This window comes from Anser anser, assembly GCF_964211835.1.
Source record: "Anser anser genome assembly, chromosome: 3".
Lineage (NCBI taxonomy): Eukaryota > Metazoa > Chordata > Aves > Anseriformes > Anatidae > Anser > Anser anser.
Window position 1 is genome coordinate 113,984,696 of NC_139722.1, and position 18,134 is coordinate 114,002,829.

The 18,134-nt window shown below is 43.0% G+C and overlaps 1 protein-coding gene across 2 annotated transcripts in view; it reads left to right on the top strand.

Moving 5' to 3' along the window:
* The first annotated feature begins 6,117 nt into the window (after positions 1–6,117).
* Positions 6,118–18,134, top strand: part of ANAPC1 (anaphase promoting complex subunit 1) — a 36,031-nt gene continuing 24,014 nt past the window's right edge. Inside the window, exons 1-17 of one of the 2 annotated variants that reach the window (XM_083829656.1) lie at positions 6,118–6,522; positions 6,856–7,017; positions 7,197–7,248; positions 7,428–7,537; positions 7,929–8,011; positions 9,514–9,587; positions 9,849–9,997; positions 10,477–10,697; positions 11,328–11,537; positions 12,188–12,283; positions 12,748–12,838; positions 12,956–13,021; positions 13,904–14,041; positions 15,133–15,273; positions 15,630–15,690; positions 16,210–16,397; positions 17,181–17,255. In XM_083829656.1, coding sequence (XP_083685782.1) covers positions 6,310–6,522; positions 6,856–7,017; positions 7,197–7,248; positions 7,428–7,537; positions 7,929–8,011; positions 9,514–9,587; positions 9,849–9,997; positions 10,477–10,697; positions 11,328–11,537; positions 12,188–12,283; positions 12,748–12,838; positions 12,956–13,021; positions 13,904–14,041; positions 15,133–15,273; positions 15,630–15,690; positions 16,210–16,397; positions 17,181–17,255 — 2,130 coding nt within the window. In that variant the 5' untranslated portion in view covers positions 6,118–6,309. The remainder of the gene's footprint in view (positions 6,523–6,855; positions 7,018–7,196; positions 7,249–7,427; positions 7,538–7,928; positions 8,012–9,513; positions 9,588–9,848; positions 9,998–10,476; positions 10,698–11,327; positions 11,538–12,187; positions 12,284–12,747; positions 12,839–12,955; positions 13,022–13,903; positions 14,042–15,132; positions 15,274–15,629; positions 15,691–16,209; positions 16,398–17,180; positions 17,256–18,134) is intronic. The other variant, XM_083829657.1, reaches the window with a different exon arrangement.

Below are 18,134 nucleotides of genomic sequence, written 5' to 3' on the forward strand. Positions count from 1 at the left end.
GTCGGCACGGGGCGGGGAGAACATCGGGACGGCGCGTCCCGCAGTGGGACGCGGGCCTCGGCTTTCAGACGTAGGGGTTGGTTTTGGGGTGGCCCTGCGTGGAGCCAGGAGTGGGACTCGATGATCCCTGTGGGTCTAAGATGCTGAGCGCAACCATTGCTGCTCACGACATGATTTTGCCCTCCCGTTGTCCATGGAGGGACAACTCCTTTATGCTTGGGGACTGGTTGTGTCTGCAGGAAGGTATTAGGGCTGCGCAGGCATGTTCTGAGGAGCAGCTCTTTTCTTCCCACGCTCCTCGTCCCGCAGAGCCCCACACCAGCAGGCCGGGACATCGCTACGGGGGGAAAAGGCACGGACCTGGGCTGCAGCGAAGGAAGAGCACAGGGTGGTGAGCGCAGTGCAGTGGCTGCCATCCGTTCTTTATTTTCTTGAACCAGAACAGCAGGGCAAGAGGGGACAGAGAATGAAAGGGAAAAAAAAAAAAAAAAAAAGGAAGAAAAAAAAAGAGAAAACGGGAAAAAAAAAAAAAAACAAATGAAACCAATGTGTGACACAAACCATTTAGTGATGTAGTATAAGGAGCAAAGCAGAACATGACTCCTGATAGCACTGGAAGGAAATGAGGAGTTTCTTTCTGTGTATTCAGAAGAGCCTCCTGTTCCTTTGGGGGTTGTGATGGGTCAGGTGCAGAGGGTGACAAGAAGACACACAGGTAGTCTAACATGAAATTCATCTCTCATCTGGCCTGTGTAATTTCCTCATGTGGCCATCCTGACCTGCACACTGGCCATGCTTGAGGGGGTTGAGACCAAGCTACACTGAGGCCATCAGTATTTCATCCACCACAAACCCGAAGGGGCTGGGACCTGGGGAAGGGGCAACCAGCCTGACTTCGGTATATTTCACTGCTGAAACCCTTCTGCTCTCTGCCCATAAAATTTGTTGAAACTACAGCACAAGTGTAACTTTTCTTTCTGGCAACCTACTGTAGTCTTCTCAAAGCCTTGCAGGAGAATAAAGTTCCAAAAAGAGATGTGATTTTTTTTCAGTTACCACTAGGTAAGCATCAGTGCACCATGGAAACAGACGCGTGGCAAGAAGACAGCTCTGTGGTGAAGATGCTCGTTTCTCTTAGTGAGTAACTCATAATGAGAGCTGGGGAGGGCAGTGCTTTTCTCAGGCTGTTAGAGAAAAAAAGAAACACATGGAATCCAGTCTGAAATCTTTTCCAATTGGGAAGAAAATATGTCTCAAATTCAGTGAAAAAAAAATCACTTCCAGACTCCTTTGACTTGCAAAGCTACTTATTCACTGCACATTCCCAGGCCCTAGTGACAAAGACTGAGTTTCCCCCTCACTGCCTCTTTCACTCCAGACCAGCTTCTGACATCTTGAAGTGATCAGCAGCTACGGAAGGGCACGTGTCGCTGGAGGCCCAGATTAAAGGGGAGAAGAAAAACATACTAAAGCTGCTGCAAGAAGGCTCAGCATCTTCAGCAGTGCCTTCTGTGCAGCTCCAGCAGTGCTGCTTTTCCCCAGATTTTGAGTGCATTTACCAGGCACCCAGCATTGCTCAAGGACTTAGAGGAGACGAGGGAGCGTGGAGGCACAGTTCGAGCCTGTCATTTGGGTCAGCCTTTGCCGCACGTGTGCACTTTCCTCTGACTCCGTTCCCCATTGCTGCTGGCTCTGCGATTTTTGGAAACAAAGCCCTGGAAGGGCCTCCGGCCTTTGTGGGCTGCAGAGTGAAAAGGACCCCTTGCACTGAGATGGCAGTATATAATACTAACCAGGGGGAGGAAGTAGGAACGATTTCTACAAAAGAGAAGAGAAAAAAAAACAAAAACACAGACACATAAAGAGGATTTGATCAGCTCTTTAAAATCCCCTAATTTGGGTCATTTCATTACAGTAGCTTGGTTTCTGCTCAGTGCTGGTGTAAATTAGTCTCCAGCTCAATAGGGTTTGTTACAGTTCATTCGGGAACAGCATGACATGAAGAAGAGGCTGGTGTGTGGAGAGGCAGGAAAAATCAGGGAGAGGAGAAGCCAGAGGAGGAACTTTCACACCCTGGTCATGATAGAAAAGGTCTGTAAGCAGCTAGCATGAGCAGTGCTTCTCAGGAGAAGCAGTCTGGCCTCTTTGGCTACTCTCAAGTCAGTGACACGAAGCTTCTACCTTGCCCAATGTATTGCCATGCTCAGTCTCTTCCACAGTACTAGTCTTCAGCCTCTGCCACAGGAAACGTGGCAAGATAACTTCTTCCCAAGAGGAGCTTGGCTTTCAGGTCCTGATATCCCCATCTAGCTCTACATGCAAATAAATTTGTGCATTTACTCACTGAGTGCTAGGTGTCAGCAAGGTTTTCATTTCCTTGGCTGTATTTCAATGGCAAATTCATCTTTTTTCAGGGGTCTGCATGCAAACAGGCTGTGTTTTCAGTCCCAAAGAACACGTTTGGCCAGACTCACAAGCTCTCCCCAAACAGCATCTCCTGCTGCCTGGGCATCAACCAGGATTTGACCCTGAATACCTCCCAAAAATCAACTGCAATCAAGAGGACTGAAATGATGGAAGAATCTTTAATTGATGAAAGACAGATCTTAGGAGAGGGAAACAAAGGCTGCCTGTCTTGTCTGCCTGAGTGCCAGGATCCTGAACCAGCCAAACCTGTTGTGCTTGCAGCTCTGTAGCTCAACACAGGCCACGCTGGAGGGAGCACCCAGCTCTCCCCAGCCTGAAGGAGGAGGGCAGAGTGCCTGGAGCACCACACAGGTATCAGCAGCTCCTGAGTCATGCTTTCAGCCATGGGCTTCCAACACAAAGGTAGTCCAGTCCTACCTACCCATCATTCAGGCCCTGCCACTGAGCAGGGGCCAGGGCACTCTGAGCCCACATTTTCCTGTGTATGCACACACGTGCATGCAGAGTCCTGTTGGTGAGCACAGAGATACCTATATTTATCGTCACAGGCTTCTCCCACCTTTACAAGAAGTTATAATCCCCTTCTGATAGCATCAGCAGCTCTGCAGGTATTCTCAGCTTTCTCTTCACAGCATCTCAGAGAGCACTTTCAGTACCCTCAGAAAGTTGTAGAAAGTTGTGTTACCACACTAGAGCCTGAACTTGATCCTTCAGCTTCTTTTTTTTTTTTCCAGAGCAGTGACATTGTTTCTTTGCAAGACTATTTGAAGACTTGGGAGTCAATGTAATATATAGGAAATTAGCTTGTTTAGCAGAAATGACACTCAGGAATTGGGCTGCAGAATGTTATCTGCTGAGATTTCCCCCCCCCCCCATTGCTATTTCTGTACTTTCATTTTGTACAATCTCGTTTCCTATATTTTTGCTTTCTCTTCATGCACATTTTTCTTCTTATTTGCAAGCTCTCCTGATTTTTTAAATATCAAACTCTGTTTTCAGATCAAGGCAGATGTCCCGTTTGAGTTAAATGTTACATCCCAGCCATCGGATACAGCCCTCAAACAATTTGTAGAGAAAAGTGAGCCTTTTGTGGTGCTACTAAAATACCTTTTTTCTTGTGAGGTTTTCTTTGGGCACACTGTACACTTTGTCTTTCACTTGGCACATTCTGTCCCTTGGCTCAGCTGTTTCTTCCTAGGACAATTCTCATGGTCTGTAGATTATTTTGCAAAAGCAGAAAGCTGTCTCCCAAGGCTGGACAGTAGCTAGAACTTCCTTACTCTTGAGCCCTGGACACTTTTTCTTGCCCACAAAATTGTTGTTTGCATTTCACCATCTTATTTGTGTAAATACTTCCATTTGTCTTCATATGGAAATTTGGTCCCTGGCTCTGAAGATCCAGGCTACCATTTCTTTCAGTTGTCTTCCTGACAGAAACTGCAATAAGTACTCTATACCTCAGTGAGTTCTTACTTCTCCAAAGTCCAGCTTTCCCCAGCCATTTGCTTCCCATTTCTTAGAAAATGATAATGCTTATTGTCATGACTTGAACCAAGGATTCCCCCAAACCACATGTTGAACCATGATTTCAAACACATTTTTGATGCTTCTATTGTTTCTCCCTCTTTCGATTTCCCATATGAAGCTGGTATCTTCAAAATAAATCATCCTTTTCAGAATGCACTAGCTTTCCAGTTCCCACCAGGATGCTTCGTACATCTCTTGTTCTTTGATGATTGTCTGTCAAACAAATACAACACCTATGAGCACACCTACGAAAAAGTTACTGTACCCCCATCAATCTTCCTCCCACTTCCTTTTGTGTTTCCACAGGTTCTGAGAAAAAAAAAAAATCCAGTATGCTACTTATATGTGAACAGAGAAAGTATGCCACTGCAGCAGTGGTGATATGCTGAAAGCTAGTAATTGACTGTGATCTGTAGCTAGCAACACCCTCTTGTTTAGGTGAGCAATTATAAAGGTGAGAGGTGAAGAAAGCTCACAGCACAGTGTACAAATGCTTGAAGATACCACAGGATAAGCTTGCTCACTGCAGACACATCCACATAGTACAGATGGCTGTGTGTGCCAGAGTGCCCACAAGATGGGTGCTGCTGACTTCATCAGGAAGGCTTGTTTTTAAGGGAATAAAAATAATCTGATTGTGGAATTAATGCGAATAATCTGATTCTGGAAGCCGAGTACACCCCAGAGCAGTATTTCTGCATGTTTTGCTGTGACACCATAACCAAGGGAAAACAACAAATGCCGGAAGCCAAACAGCTAGTTACAAATGTATGACATTTAATTATTCAGAAAATGCACATCAACTCATAGTTCCTTTAGCAAAATCTGGCTGGTCTCATCAGAAAACATCTAATTGCCTGACACCTAGTGCTGGTAGTCAGAGATGCAGCTACAAGTGTTTTAGCACTCTCAGCCTTTGAGTGTTGCAGGCTGTCTGCAGTGGACGATACAACCTTTCTGTACTCAATACAAGAGAACAGCCAACTCAGGTGCCCACCACCAGTGTCAGGAGCTGGGGTAAGTTGGTGGAGCCCAGGCTTACAACAAGTTATGCTAATCCATATCACACAGGTATCTGAAGTGTTTTCAAGAGGAATTGTACAACACACCAATAAATGACTGCAGAGTAACAGAGCACTAGTAGGCCCTGCCAGTCCTGGTTAATAGTTTAAGGTATATTGTATTTTCTAAGTGCCCTGTCTGCCTTTGGAAAGTGGCTTCCCATAAAGCGTTATAGAATCCACAGGGTAGGGCTGTCAAAGTGAAACTGACATGAAATGCACACAGACTGAGCGCTCTTCATTTCATCACATTTAGTAGGAAAAGGTCTGAAAGCACTGTTGAGGGGTGAGAAGAAAACAGAAGAATACCCTAACTAGCGTATGTTGGGCAGAGTGAAAGCTATTTCAGGCATCTGTACCACCAGCATGTAGGGTGCACGGGCATTTACCACAGAGCAGGCCCCTGGAGAGCCTGCAGAAGTGGAGAAGAAGCAAAGCAAGTGGGTTCTAAGGGGTGATCCAGCTCCAGCTTTGAGACAGGCGGCCTTGGAATGTGGCAAGGAGACAGGCATGCAGGTGGCTGAGGTGGCAGTGGAAGGACCCAAATCCTTCAGCCCAGTTGTGAATGCTGAGTGTTCACAGACCATGACACCATCTTTCCTACCTGAATAATTTTGTGTAGGAACATAGAATATAATCATAGAATACCCTGAGTTGGAAGGGACTCACAAGGATCAAGTCCAACTCCACAGGACCAACCAAAACATCAAAAATAAAATAATAAAAAAGACAAAAATCAACATACATATTCCATCGTATGCTCGCATCCTTGAGTGCTAGGAGTAGACCTGCTCACTTGCAAATTAAAGTGGTGATTTCTATAAAACAGCCAGCCTCGATGAGCTGGCGTGAGAAGATCCCACAAGAACGAGAATAAGTGATGCAATAAACGATAGCAGAATCACACTTCTCCCTGAGGAACCCAGACGAGATCGGCCTTGACTCAACCCACGCCCCAGAGGCTTTGTATCACGGATCGGGATGCCTGTACCCCCCAGAGGGCGCTCTGAACAGGAGCCCCTCGGGCTCACCGCCAACGCCCAGCGGGCAGCACTCCCACCCTCCCCGCCCGCCCGCCCGCCATTTTGCGTCCCGCCGGCCCCCGCGCGGCGCGGAGCAGGGCGGGAGCCGCAAGATGGCCGCGCCCGTGTGAGAGCCGCCACCGGCGCCTGCCCGCCCTGCCGCGCCGCCCGTGCCTGAGCGCGGCGCAGCTCCGCCGGCCGCGCGGGGCCCCGGGGCCTCAGCTGCGCGGCGGGCGTGCGCGCCCCGGAAATAATGAGGATATCGGGCCCCCATGTCGGACCACTGTGAAGAGAGGGCGACGATGATCGCGGCCGGCGACCTGCAGGAGTTCGCCCCCCGGGGCCGCGAGCACTGCCGGCGCCACCCCAGCGCCCTCACCCTTCAGCTGCGGCGGCTGCAGCCCGCCTCCGAGCTGTGCTTCTCCGACGGGGCGGCCGGCCTGGTGGGGTCCCTCCGCGAGGTCACCATCCACGAGCGGCAGCGGGTACGGCTCACATAAGCACCGCGCCCCCCGGTAGCAGGCGTCGCTCATTAGTTAATTGCCCTTGATCACCTTCCGGGGGTACCCGCCGCACTGACGTTGTCCTTGTTGCTGTTAACAACAGGGATGATCCGCCAGAAGACACCTGAAGTACAAACCAAATCCCTCTTGTATCCCGTGCTTTCCAAAAATCTCTACTTCCTCAGGAAATTGCCTGAATCAAGCTGACAGATCGCTGAATGATCACTGAGAAATTGTCATCTGTTGTGATCGCTTGTTAGGCTGTTGCCCTGCAGTGTCTTGTAACTTTTCCTAAAAAAATTTTTTTTTTTTTAGGAAAGTTGGCAGTTGAGGAAGGGTGCCAGCGATGTTGGGGAAGAAGTGGACTACGACGAAGAGTTGTACGTGGCCAGCAATATGGTTATCTGGAGCAAAGGAAGTAAAAACCAAGCGTCTACCGTTTATAAAGCTTTCACTGTTGACAGCCCTGTTCTACAGGTATGAAAACGTGGAAAAACGGTGACTGAATGAACGCACATTAGCTAAATACCTGCTGTCCACCTTAAATAGTACTTCAGTGTTTTGAGGTGGAATTGTTTTAGGAAATACAGACAGATGAGATTTTATAGTAACTTCAGATTGTTCTTCAGACATAACTCCGCTGTATTTGGTTTTAGGCCTTGTGGTGTGACTTCACTATACCCCAGGAAAAATCTGAAAAAGTTGATGGTAAGTTTTATGCTTATTGTAACGCCAAACAAATACTTTGAGTTCAGTTCTCAGCATGAGATGTTAGTCATCAGGAATTGCTGTATCAAGACTGCTACCCTGCCCCTTGAGTTTACATTTTGTGTATAGTGAATGTCTATGAAAAGAGAGAATTTTACTGTTTTTTGTTTGTTCTGCAGTTTCAGGCAGTGATGAAATAGTAGAGAAATGCATCTGCATATTGCAGAACTCGTGTATAAATGTGCATAGCATAGAGGGAAAGGATTACATTGCTGCTTTACCCTTTCAGGTAAGTGCTTAACCTTTTTTTCCATAAATGGGCTTGTCATCTGGTTGCACGCTGTACCATGGTAGGGAGGCGTGCGTAAAGCACTGCTGTTGGTGGCTGCCTGAATTCTTCATTCTGGTGGGTGAACGTGTCAAAGCTGATGAGTGTGGTGGTGCCGTTAGGGCATTGGAATACTTTTGGAAGTGCAGTGGTGTAGCCAGTTGTAAGAAGCTGGATAGTACGAGAATGCCAGCTTGGTAGTTGGAGAACCCACGCCGACTGACGTTACACTTGTCTCAAGAAAAGGACTAAGCATCTTATTTTGCTGTAATGAGATATCCAAACATGAAACATAATTGATGCAGTAAATACTTGATATCTTTGTCATGACTATATCTGTAATTCTTTATAGGTTGCAAATGTCTGGCCAACAAAATTTGGTTTGTTATTTGAGCGTAGTAGTTCTTCACATGAAGTACCTCCAAGTCCACCCAGGTATGTAATGAGTGGATTTTGATTGGTTTGCTATAGACCGTTTGTTAATTTAATACAGGGGTATAAGAGTTGAAGAGCAATAATGAAAGGATCTGTGTGTTCATCACAGGGACAGGTGAAATGGGAACTCACAGGAAGGGGCTGTATGATGAGTCATAACCTCCTCTGATACTGTGTTGTCTTTACTTGGGAGTGGTGATCCTGAGAACAGGATTTGGGAAGCAAGTAGAGTATTACTAACCTAATATTATTAAGGTTTAACCTGGGAATTGGTTTCAGTCTGTGATAGCGGGTGGAGAGATTCACTGGGAGAATTGTCACCGAGAATTTTTCTCTCAGCTGCAACATGTTTTGAACGTATGGAGCATCCAGCCCTGTATTTGTAGACCATGTGCTTGGTAGCTTGACATACAGCTGAAGAGAAGAGTAAGGAGTTGGTTGGCTTGAATATATCTGCAGCTTGTATATATTTACAGCTTCAGTATACCTACTTGCTCTCTCTTGGTCTGTATGTATACATTCCAGGTACATGTGATTGTCTAGTTCTTGTTAAAATTGGGACTAGAAATAGAGGTCTGGAAAATATTCAAGAGAGAAGAATCTGGAAAAGAAAATGTTTCCATGAGCTAACTGCAGTGGGTGTTCTGTTCTAATTTTGGTACAGGCTTAAACTTTAGCTCAGATTAATAGCCTACTTAATGTGCTGCTGTGGTGTGCTCTCACCACCCTGCCAGTGGGGACAGTGAAATGTCTTTATCCACTTACAAATGGAGTTAGGCAGTGAGTTAGGGGATTTGTTCCATTGAATATGAACCCTTGATAATGTCTTAGGTCTTCCAGCCTGCTATTGCATGTTTTGTGTCTAGTGGCTGGCCTTGGCCAGCCATCTGCACTGGACCCCTTTGGGATTACTGGATTACTGCAGAATGAAGTTGTACCTGTTGCAGGCTTTTCTGCTCTCTGGTACTTTGCAAAAATCATGGTTGATCCTACATAATCTGGCCTTCCATGAAAGTTCTTACTGCCACCACAGACGGTTGGCACTATTGCTGCTCTGTGGTGGATACGGATTACCTGATGGCTGTCTGCTGGTCTGGAACCTGGGTGGGGAGTTGTGGAACTCAGACTCAGCTGAAGAGTTTGGGTTAAGAGTTTTCTCCTTCTCCTCCTAACTCCCCTGGTACCAGCTCTGTTCAGTCAACCTAGCTAAAGTTTGTCATGTGGCCACCAGGTGGGGTCATTCTCAAGTGCTCTGAGAAAATGTAAAACAAAACCGAGGCATCATTTTTGGTAGACCAGCCTTTGTCTGACTCTGCTCAGTTAACCAGAAAAGCTTACATTAATGGGATATACGTCTCTGCTGTTAGCTTTTAGGCTCAGATTTGTTAAGGTCTGAGGAGTTGTTTTGGGATTGCAGCACATGCACTGGTTGCATGAGAGAGCAATTAATTATGCTTGTTAGCATTTGTTTTTTGAACGTGATTTGTTTCATTTCTTTCTAGAGAACCTTTGCCCACTATGTTCAGCATGCTGCATCCATTAGATGAGATAACACCTCTTGTCTGTAAGTCTGGAGGTAAGTTTAGATCTTGACATCAAATGCTAAATGTATCACTCAAGCATTTTCTGTATTACAAAATTGGCAAATAATCACTCATTCAAGAAATCAGGATTGGGTTGTTTTAGCTGCTTCATGAACAGGGAAACTCTTCAAGAAAGAAGCCCAGACTGCAGGGGGAAAAAAAAAAAAAGAGTATGAAAAATGCTGACCTTGTAAATGATAACACTGCTGTGGAAATAATGTTTTCATCTTAACTGAAGTTAACTACTTTTTTAGCAGGTGTGTTTGGCTCTGCTAGAGTGCAGTATGTTGCTGATTACACCATGAGGATTGTGTTCCTCAGTGCTGAACCTTCCATTGTGATGACCTATGATACCGTACAGAGTTTACATACTGTTTGGGCTCTTCGTAGAGTAAAGCCAGAGGTACAATTTTATTACTGACTAAATACCGTTATAAAATTTTAGTGTGTGTGTTTACATGCCATTATGGCCATGGCGGTTAGAAATGGCTGATTATTTATTTATGCCAAAAAATAGGGTGACATTAAAAAAAAAAATCTTTCATGTTTTTGACTGTACTGCAGTCATGGAGATCACACGATAGTGATGGCAATGTACTATACTGTGCTTATCATGATGTTCTTTCCATTGTACCAGAAAGTTTGGACTGCTCAAACTGTTGTTTTCCATAAGAAAAGTGACAGCTTACTGCCTGAAAACCGCAGGAGTAGTTATGGTGACTGGAAGGGAGAGAGCATGGTTGGAAGGAATAATTTTTAGGCTAAGTACCTACATAGGCATATGTTTTTAACGTCTAACTGATTAAATAAGCTATTTGAGTGTCATCCTGGCTGTTACTGCCTATGTGTAATTTGAACATGGAGAGCTCTTTTCTCTCCCAGGAGCAGAACACGGTGCTGAAGTTCTCGGAGCAGATGGGCACACCGCAGCATATGGCCACTAGCAGCTCTTTGACTGCTCATCTCAGGAGCCTTTCAAAAGGAGACTCGCCTGTGGCCTCACCTTTCCAAAACTACTCATCTATCCACAGCCAGAGCAGATCAGTGTCATCGCCCAGCATGCAGTCCCGCTCGCCGTCCATCTCCAACATGGCTGCTTTGAGGTGGGTGCTGATCATAACGTGTAGACAGATGATACCAAAGGAATATCAGCGACAGAACAGGCAGCACATCTGGTATTGTTGTCTTTCTTTCTCTGCCCTTACAAGTCTGTCTGCCTAAGGTGTACGTGCCTTCTCTGTTACATCATCTGAAAGCCCTGGTGGAATGCTCTTGTGATGTTTATGTGCTATTACCTCTGTAGCACAGGAGGGTAATTGGTGTGCAGGAGACAAAGAGACTTTTCTGTCATCACACAGCAAGTCTGTGGTGGAGTTGGAAACTGTCTCCAGGTCTTTCGAGTCCCAGGAGTGTTTTCTGTTTCTAAAGAAAGCCATATTTAGAGGGAACAGGTTGAGACGCGTTTTTACAGACTGGACCACACACGGTAAAATGTTGGTTTTCTTACTTTTGAAATTTCATCTATTGGATTTTGACAGAGATGACAGGAAGTGAATGGAGAATTGTTTTCATATGACAATCTATTGCTAAAGGAAGCTAATACTGCGCTATCTGCTGTTTCAGGAGGATTTTGTTTTTAAAGTCTCAGTGCATGAGCTCTCTGTCTTAACAGGGATTCTCTATCTGGTTTTGTAAATTCACTTTTCAGTAGTGTTTTATGTCTTTGCTTGCAGCCGCTCTCATTCCCCTGCCCTGGGAGTACATTCATTCTCAGGAGTTCAGAGGTTCAACTTTTCCAGCAATACTCAGTCACCGAGGAGGCACAGTATTACCCATTCTCCAAACAGCACTTCCAGTGATTCCTTTCTTATAACAGAAACTGAACCAATCATTCCTGAGCTGTGTATAGATCATCTGTGGACAGAAACCATCACAAACATGAGGTTAAGTGCTTTTGCTGGAATGTGAGATTTCCAGTGGGGGCTGGGGAAAGGAAGTAAAATGACAGCTTATTTTCCATGTGTGCTTTTTGCAAATAGTACTGCCTTAAAATAGGTGCATGGACCTGCACTTCCTAATTTTTCGGAAAAGTGGTGCTCACTAAGTGCCTAGATCTCTTGAAAAGGGAGTTGGGCACTTGGAGTGGTTTTATTTGTTGTGTTACTTGTAGTTCTCTGAACTGGGTAGTGCTTTCATGAGATTTCTCAGGCAAAGCAGGTTCAAATCTGACCATTGATTTGGGTTTCCGGTTTTGTTTGGTTTTGTTTTATAAAACTCTTTTTAGGGGGAATATCTCTTGCCCTGTTACCATCAAAAGGGACAAAATACAACATAAAACCTAAGATTGAATGGGAGAACAAAGCCAAACAGCATGTGCTCTGTATGCCAAAAAGTAGGGAACATGAAGACTGGAGTGCTAGAAAATTAATTCCTAGTGGAAGGACTGAAACTGAGACTAGCACATTCTTAGCAACTTGATGCACTGCTAATTGAAGTCCAATGAGTCCCTACAGTTTGTGGCCATTGTGTTTTCTTTAATTAAAATTTTTATAGTAAACCTAACACTATGCTGATCATTGTGTCTCATTTACAGAGAGAAGAATTCCCAAGCATCGAAAGTGTTTATTACCACTGACCTTTGTGGGCAGAAGTTCTTGTGCTTTTTAGTGGAATCCCAGCTCCAGCTGCGGTGAGCATTCCTATCTTGGGGACAGATGAAAAAAGGGGAACACTCTAAAAATTACTAGCCAGATATGGGTTTTAACGTACTTACTCCTTCAGCTAGTGGAATCTGTTATGACAACACGAAGTTATCACTCTCTCTCATATGACTTGTTTTTAACCGGACTGGCATAGATTGTTTGGGCTATTTAAAGGAAACTGAAATTGAAAGAGTGTTTGCTGTACTTTGAGTGGTATTCTTATTTGTCCTCAACTTTACCCAGTAGAATTACGCTGGGGATTTCAGTTAGAGTAGGAGAGTAAAAGTAAGATGATAGCAGGGCAAAACAAGCAAAGGAAGGAGGAAGTAACCAAGTATACCACAGTATAGCTAACTATACCATGTAACACAACTTTAATATTTTGTCTTCTTTCTGTAACAGCAGATAGGACAGTCCTTTTACGTTTCCTGTTGTTTTCTCAAATCTCTAGGTGTGTAAAGTTTCAAGAGAGCAACGATAAGTCACAGCTGATCTTTGGCTCTGTTACCAATATTCAAGCAAAGGATGCAGCTCCAGTGGAGGTATGTATCTTAGTATAAACTGTTAGCTGTGCAGTATCCTGCTTTGTCACTTGTGTTATCCAGTTGTCATATTTTACTTAAATACAAGAAGCTGAATGTGGTGTTTGATTCTTGCAGGGCATTGATACACTGCTGGTTCTGGAAGGCAGTGGCAATCTAGTGCTTTATTCCGGAGTGGTTCGGGTAAGTAACAGTTTTTTCTGTTCCCAAACAAATGTTTGAATCTTTGGTTACAAACTAGGCTGTGCAGAGGGATCTTGGGTGCATCATACATTACATGATACCATTTTAAGCTGCTGCAGACTGCCTCTGATTTGAGACTTGATTGAGAAGGTGCCTGTGCTCACGTACCAAGTGCAGTTTCTGTGCACTGCTGGGAAGATGGTTCTGAAGAATGACTGGCTCCTTGTGGTACAACTAAATAATCTCTTGAGCTTTTTTTTTACAATAGTAAAATGCTAAAGTAATGCAATTCTTTCAAACAAAGAGAATGTCAAGAATATGGAAAACAAGAATTTTTCCTAAACTAAAACATCCTATGTAGGATGCTGGATAGTTCTAGATGTCAAATCATTTTGCTTTACAGAGGGTTGTTATTAGGATGGATGCAATTCATCCAAAATAATTAAAACATTTTTTTTTAATTGTATAGAGATGCACTATGCTCTTTCAGTGTATGCAGAGGATTTGGACACAGGGGTCTGCACATAAAGATGTGTGTGTGTGTGTGTGTAGTAAGTATACTGAGGAAAAAAAAACACTCTGAAAGTATAGCTTTCCTAATTAAACTGTTTAAAACGTTTGGTGGAAATAGACCTGTAAGCAGTAGTGTACAATACTGACCATATATGGTAGTTTTTTCAGTGTATCATGATCTGAAGAAAGGCTTAAAACTAAAAAGCTGTCACCAGTTTTCAGAGGCTTTAGTTAAAATACACATCCAGTTTTCTTAAAACTTTTCCTTTAAGATGTTAAAATCTGAAAACATCCATATACCTAAGAAAGCTCGTGGAAGCACAGGCGCGAAATCCAACTGTTTATTTTCCTATATATTGTTCATAAAAGGTGGGGAAGGTTTTTATTCCTGGACTGCCTGCTCCATCTCTGACAATGTCCAACCAAATGCCTCGGCCAAGCACTCCATTGGATAGTGTCAGCACTCCATCCAAGCCTTTGAATAAACATCTGGGGCCCCTAGAAGAGGTAAGAAGAAACAGAATCCTGCCTTGAAAAGGTTTTAGTTGTAACAGCTTTGGCATAATTTAGCAGGTAACTGGATACTTTTTTTTTTTCTAGAATGTATTCTGTGAATATAAATTGCATATGTATTCCATTACTTTTACCCAGACAGATTTATTGAAACTGTAGTGGGAATGGTATTTTATGCTGATATCTTCTATTTGGGAAGTGGTCTTTATTCAAAAATGAGTAGTTCTACATAAAAACTTCCTCATGAACATTTTAGCATGTAAAAACAAACTTTACAATCACTGAGACGTATCTGTTTCTAAATTACAACACATCTGAAGGCAGACACATCAGTTCTCTTTTAGAGGGGCTTCCAGTCCCTTCTCATTGCTTAATAGTGCAGAATTGATGCTTGGGCATGGCTAGAGGGAACACAAGTATTTTGCCAGAAAATGTTTTACTTTGAACCTTGTGTAGCTGTCATGAAAGACTCATTATGGCTCTACTTCTCTTATTTCTCTGTGGTTCATCAAGACCACTCTCTTTCTTTCCACGCTAGTTTTCATGCACAGCTTCCTTCTCCACAGACTCCATCCATAGTTTCTTCATTTACCACATTTCCCATTCCTCTGCCCAGTTTAATTTGGATGCCTTGATACATTAAGATAAATGAACATACAGTGATGGCTGAGGGCAGAGCTGGGTATGTGACACAAATCTTGTAAGCCATGTTTAACATGTGGGACTAGCTGACAGAGTAAACTGAAAAGGCAATATAAGTACTTGTTTATTTAATGCTTGGCAATTAAAAGTTGGGCATTTTTCCTTCAAATGATTGATTGATTTTAACTTTTGAGGTATCTTTTGGAGCTAAATTGTTTATTTTTCTTCTGTAAAGCCACTGAATACACAGTGATCTATTTTGTGCTGCTCTGTTTGTTTATTTATTTATGATTTTTGTAAAATTTCTGATGCAAAGAATGGAAAGACACTCACAGTTGTTTTCAAAATACATATTAATACTTCAAAAATGGTCATTTTAGCTGTCCTTTGCTCGGTTCCTCTTGTTTTAACAAGTCTCTGCAATCATTTTTACCACTTTTCAGAGTGTGCTTTTGTCACCAGTTCCAGAGCTAAGGGATTCTTCCAAACTTCATGACTCGACTTACGTTGAGGACTGCACATTTCAGCAGCTTGGAACTTTCATTCATTCTCTAAGAGACCCTGTCCACAACAGAGTAACTTTAGTAGGTATTCTGTAATTTGAGTCAACGCTTAGCAAAGCAAAATGAGGGGTAAGCTTACTTCTACTGTATAGTAAGACATTGCTAGCAGCTCCTGACCAACACCAAGGTTATATATTTCTCTGTAGAATACCCTAGAAGGCACAGAAGTTTATCAGTTCCTTCAAGTGAGTCAGGTCAAGATTCATTTCAAGTGTCTCATGTAGCTATCATATGAGGTCACAAATCTTAAGTGTAGCAAATACCCAAGAGTTAGGAATATGCTTAATACATAAATGAGTTCTGAGCTGATGAAAAAGGACCCTAGCTTTATTTAAAGATACATTTTGTAATTCAACTCTTACATTTTTTTTTTTCAGGAACTTAGCAATAATACAATGGTTCGGATTACAATTCCTGAAATTGCCACTTCGGAACTAGGTACAAGTCAGAATCTGTCACATGAAATATGTTGCATAATTTTTGAGGGTTCATTTTTGAAGTGGTTTATGCATAGCTTAGACTACAGTGATTCAGTACCATGTATTCCAATCACCGTTAGCTTACCTTGTAGAGCTGCTGCCATTTATTTAGGTATGTTCTGCTACTTTTAGTGCTTCACCTGCCACACTTTTAGAACTTCCTGTGTTCTTTAGGTTGCTTTATTCTTTACTGTTTATGTTCTTGCTTGAGGCTGAGATGTCAGTTCAGACACAAGTTGGTTTCATTAATAAGCAAAAAGACATTTCCCCCCCCGACTTTGTGTGGTGAATTAGAGAGGCTGTGTTTAACCTGAACTGAAGGAACAGAAGGTTGTGTGGTGTGGCTTTTATTGAAACAGTTTCCGGAAAGTTAAAAGTAGGTCCGAGAACTGTCGAGATTTTTAGCACTGATTGGATGAATAGTATCAGGAAGTAAGATGGAAAACTGGCCTAACTTTGCGTTTTTCTTTCCCAACAGTGAAAAGATGTCTGCAAGGGGTCAAAGCTATCCTGCCCAAGGAAATAGCTGTACAGATGCTTGTCAAGTGGTACAATGCTTATAATGCTCCAGGAGGACCAAATTATCATTCAGAATGGAATTTATTTGTAACTTGTCTCATGAATATGATGGGTTATAACACAGAGAGACTGGCCTGGACACGTAATGTAAGCAAGCGTATATGTTTGTTTTCCTAGCTTAGGTTACTACTACTGATAATTCTTCAAGGTTTGAAATGGTTAGAGAGATACTGAAGTAAAAAGCAGATTGCATCTTGTTTTAAACAATGAATCAGTTCTGTATTTCTAAATTTCAGGTATACGTTTTAGTCTGTGTTTATCATGATATATGTATATACTTGTAAGATTCTTACCACTAGCTGGTCAGGTGAAAATAAATTATGAAGATTTTACTCCATTTCATAACTAACACTGAGGCACTAAACATTTATTTCAACTAATCCATATTAAGTCTATTTTGTTTAGAAGCACGGATCTCAATGCTGATTCCTGTTTCCTAAAGAAGATTCTCCCTGCATTTTCCCAGCAGTTTGCAGCATTTACAGTTCTATTTTTCTAGCTGTTTCACTGAATTTAGTTGGATTTTTCTGTGAGATTCCTGCTAGCAAGTATGTTTGCAGCACTCACAGGAGGTGGGGGGGAAAAAAAGGCAGGGATATATGTATTGCTGAAATTAAAGCAATTACAGTATACCCACATTGCTAGCATTGGCTCATCCCTACCTTTTCCTCTGTCCTAGTAAATACCACCTGTTAGGCAGTCAAACTGTGAAGTTCATGCACCATACACTAGACTAACTAGCTGTGTAAAAAAATCTAATTGCAGTATGTGTTTTATGTGAAAACAAAGTATCAATACAATTGGTGATTTACCTATGCAACCTTGGACATTTTAATATTGAGCTACTTTTGGTCTTCTCATTTCTTACAGCTTGACTTTGAAGGATCACTTTCGCCAGTTATTGCTCCAAAGAAGGCTAGGCCATCAGAAACAGGGTCAGATGAAGTAAGAAATGGTTCTCTTTTACAAATAAAAGCTGCAGGGGCGAGGGGGTTGAGGTTTTTTTATTATTTTTTTTTTTAAGGCAAACCAGAGGAACTCCTGAGTAGTGCATTTCATCTGAGCTCACCCAAGATTACAAGCCTTTGGGGGAAGAAAAGTTGTTTTGCCCTGTGCTGTGGCTGTATCATGTGACCTTGCTTGTCGGGGTCCCAGTTTCAGAGAAGTTGGACTCAGGAGTGAATTTAATATGAATTACAAAGCAACCCCAGGCAGTCTCCTGACAATGTCAAATGTCTCCTAGATTCTTTATCCCTTTAAAATAAAGTTGGCTTACTCTCCTGTCCACTCAGCACCTTTAGCAAGTTAGGGGCATCAAATTACATACTCACTGAATGCACTGATTCTCACTGAATTCAGTAGAGTGTTCAAGATTGATTCACTGAGTTTTGCCTAGGCAGGAATAGGAAGTTTTCTTATGCGGGCAGTGGATGAGACTTACTAGCATTCCACTATAAGAGGATTATAAGCTACGGTGATTCAGTCATGCCATTAGCTTTTTGTGGGTTGACAGCTCAGTGAGCCCATGGGGCTACAGGCTACAATCTGCCTGAAACAAAAGGTAAGATCTAATGCCTGATGTGCTATGACAGGGGAGGTGCAAAGAAGACTGGGAGCACTGGGTGAATGGCATAAATACTCAGTGAGATGTGTCATGAACAGAATTATTGGTGCAAAGAAGGCACTTTAAATCAGCTTTCTGTTGTTATGTTCTCTTACATATAAGGCTTTGTTTCTGTTATGTATTAGAGGTGGGAAAAAAAACAAGGATGTAACTTAGCACTTGAATCTCGGTGCTGCGTAGCTTGCAGGATTTGTGTGGCA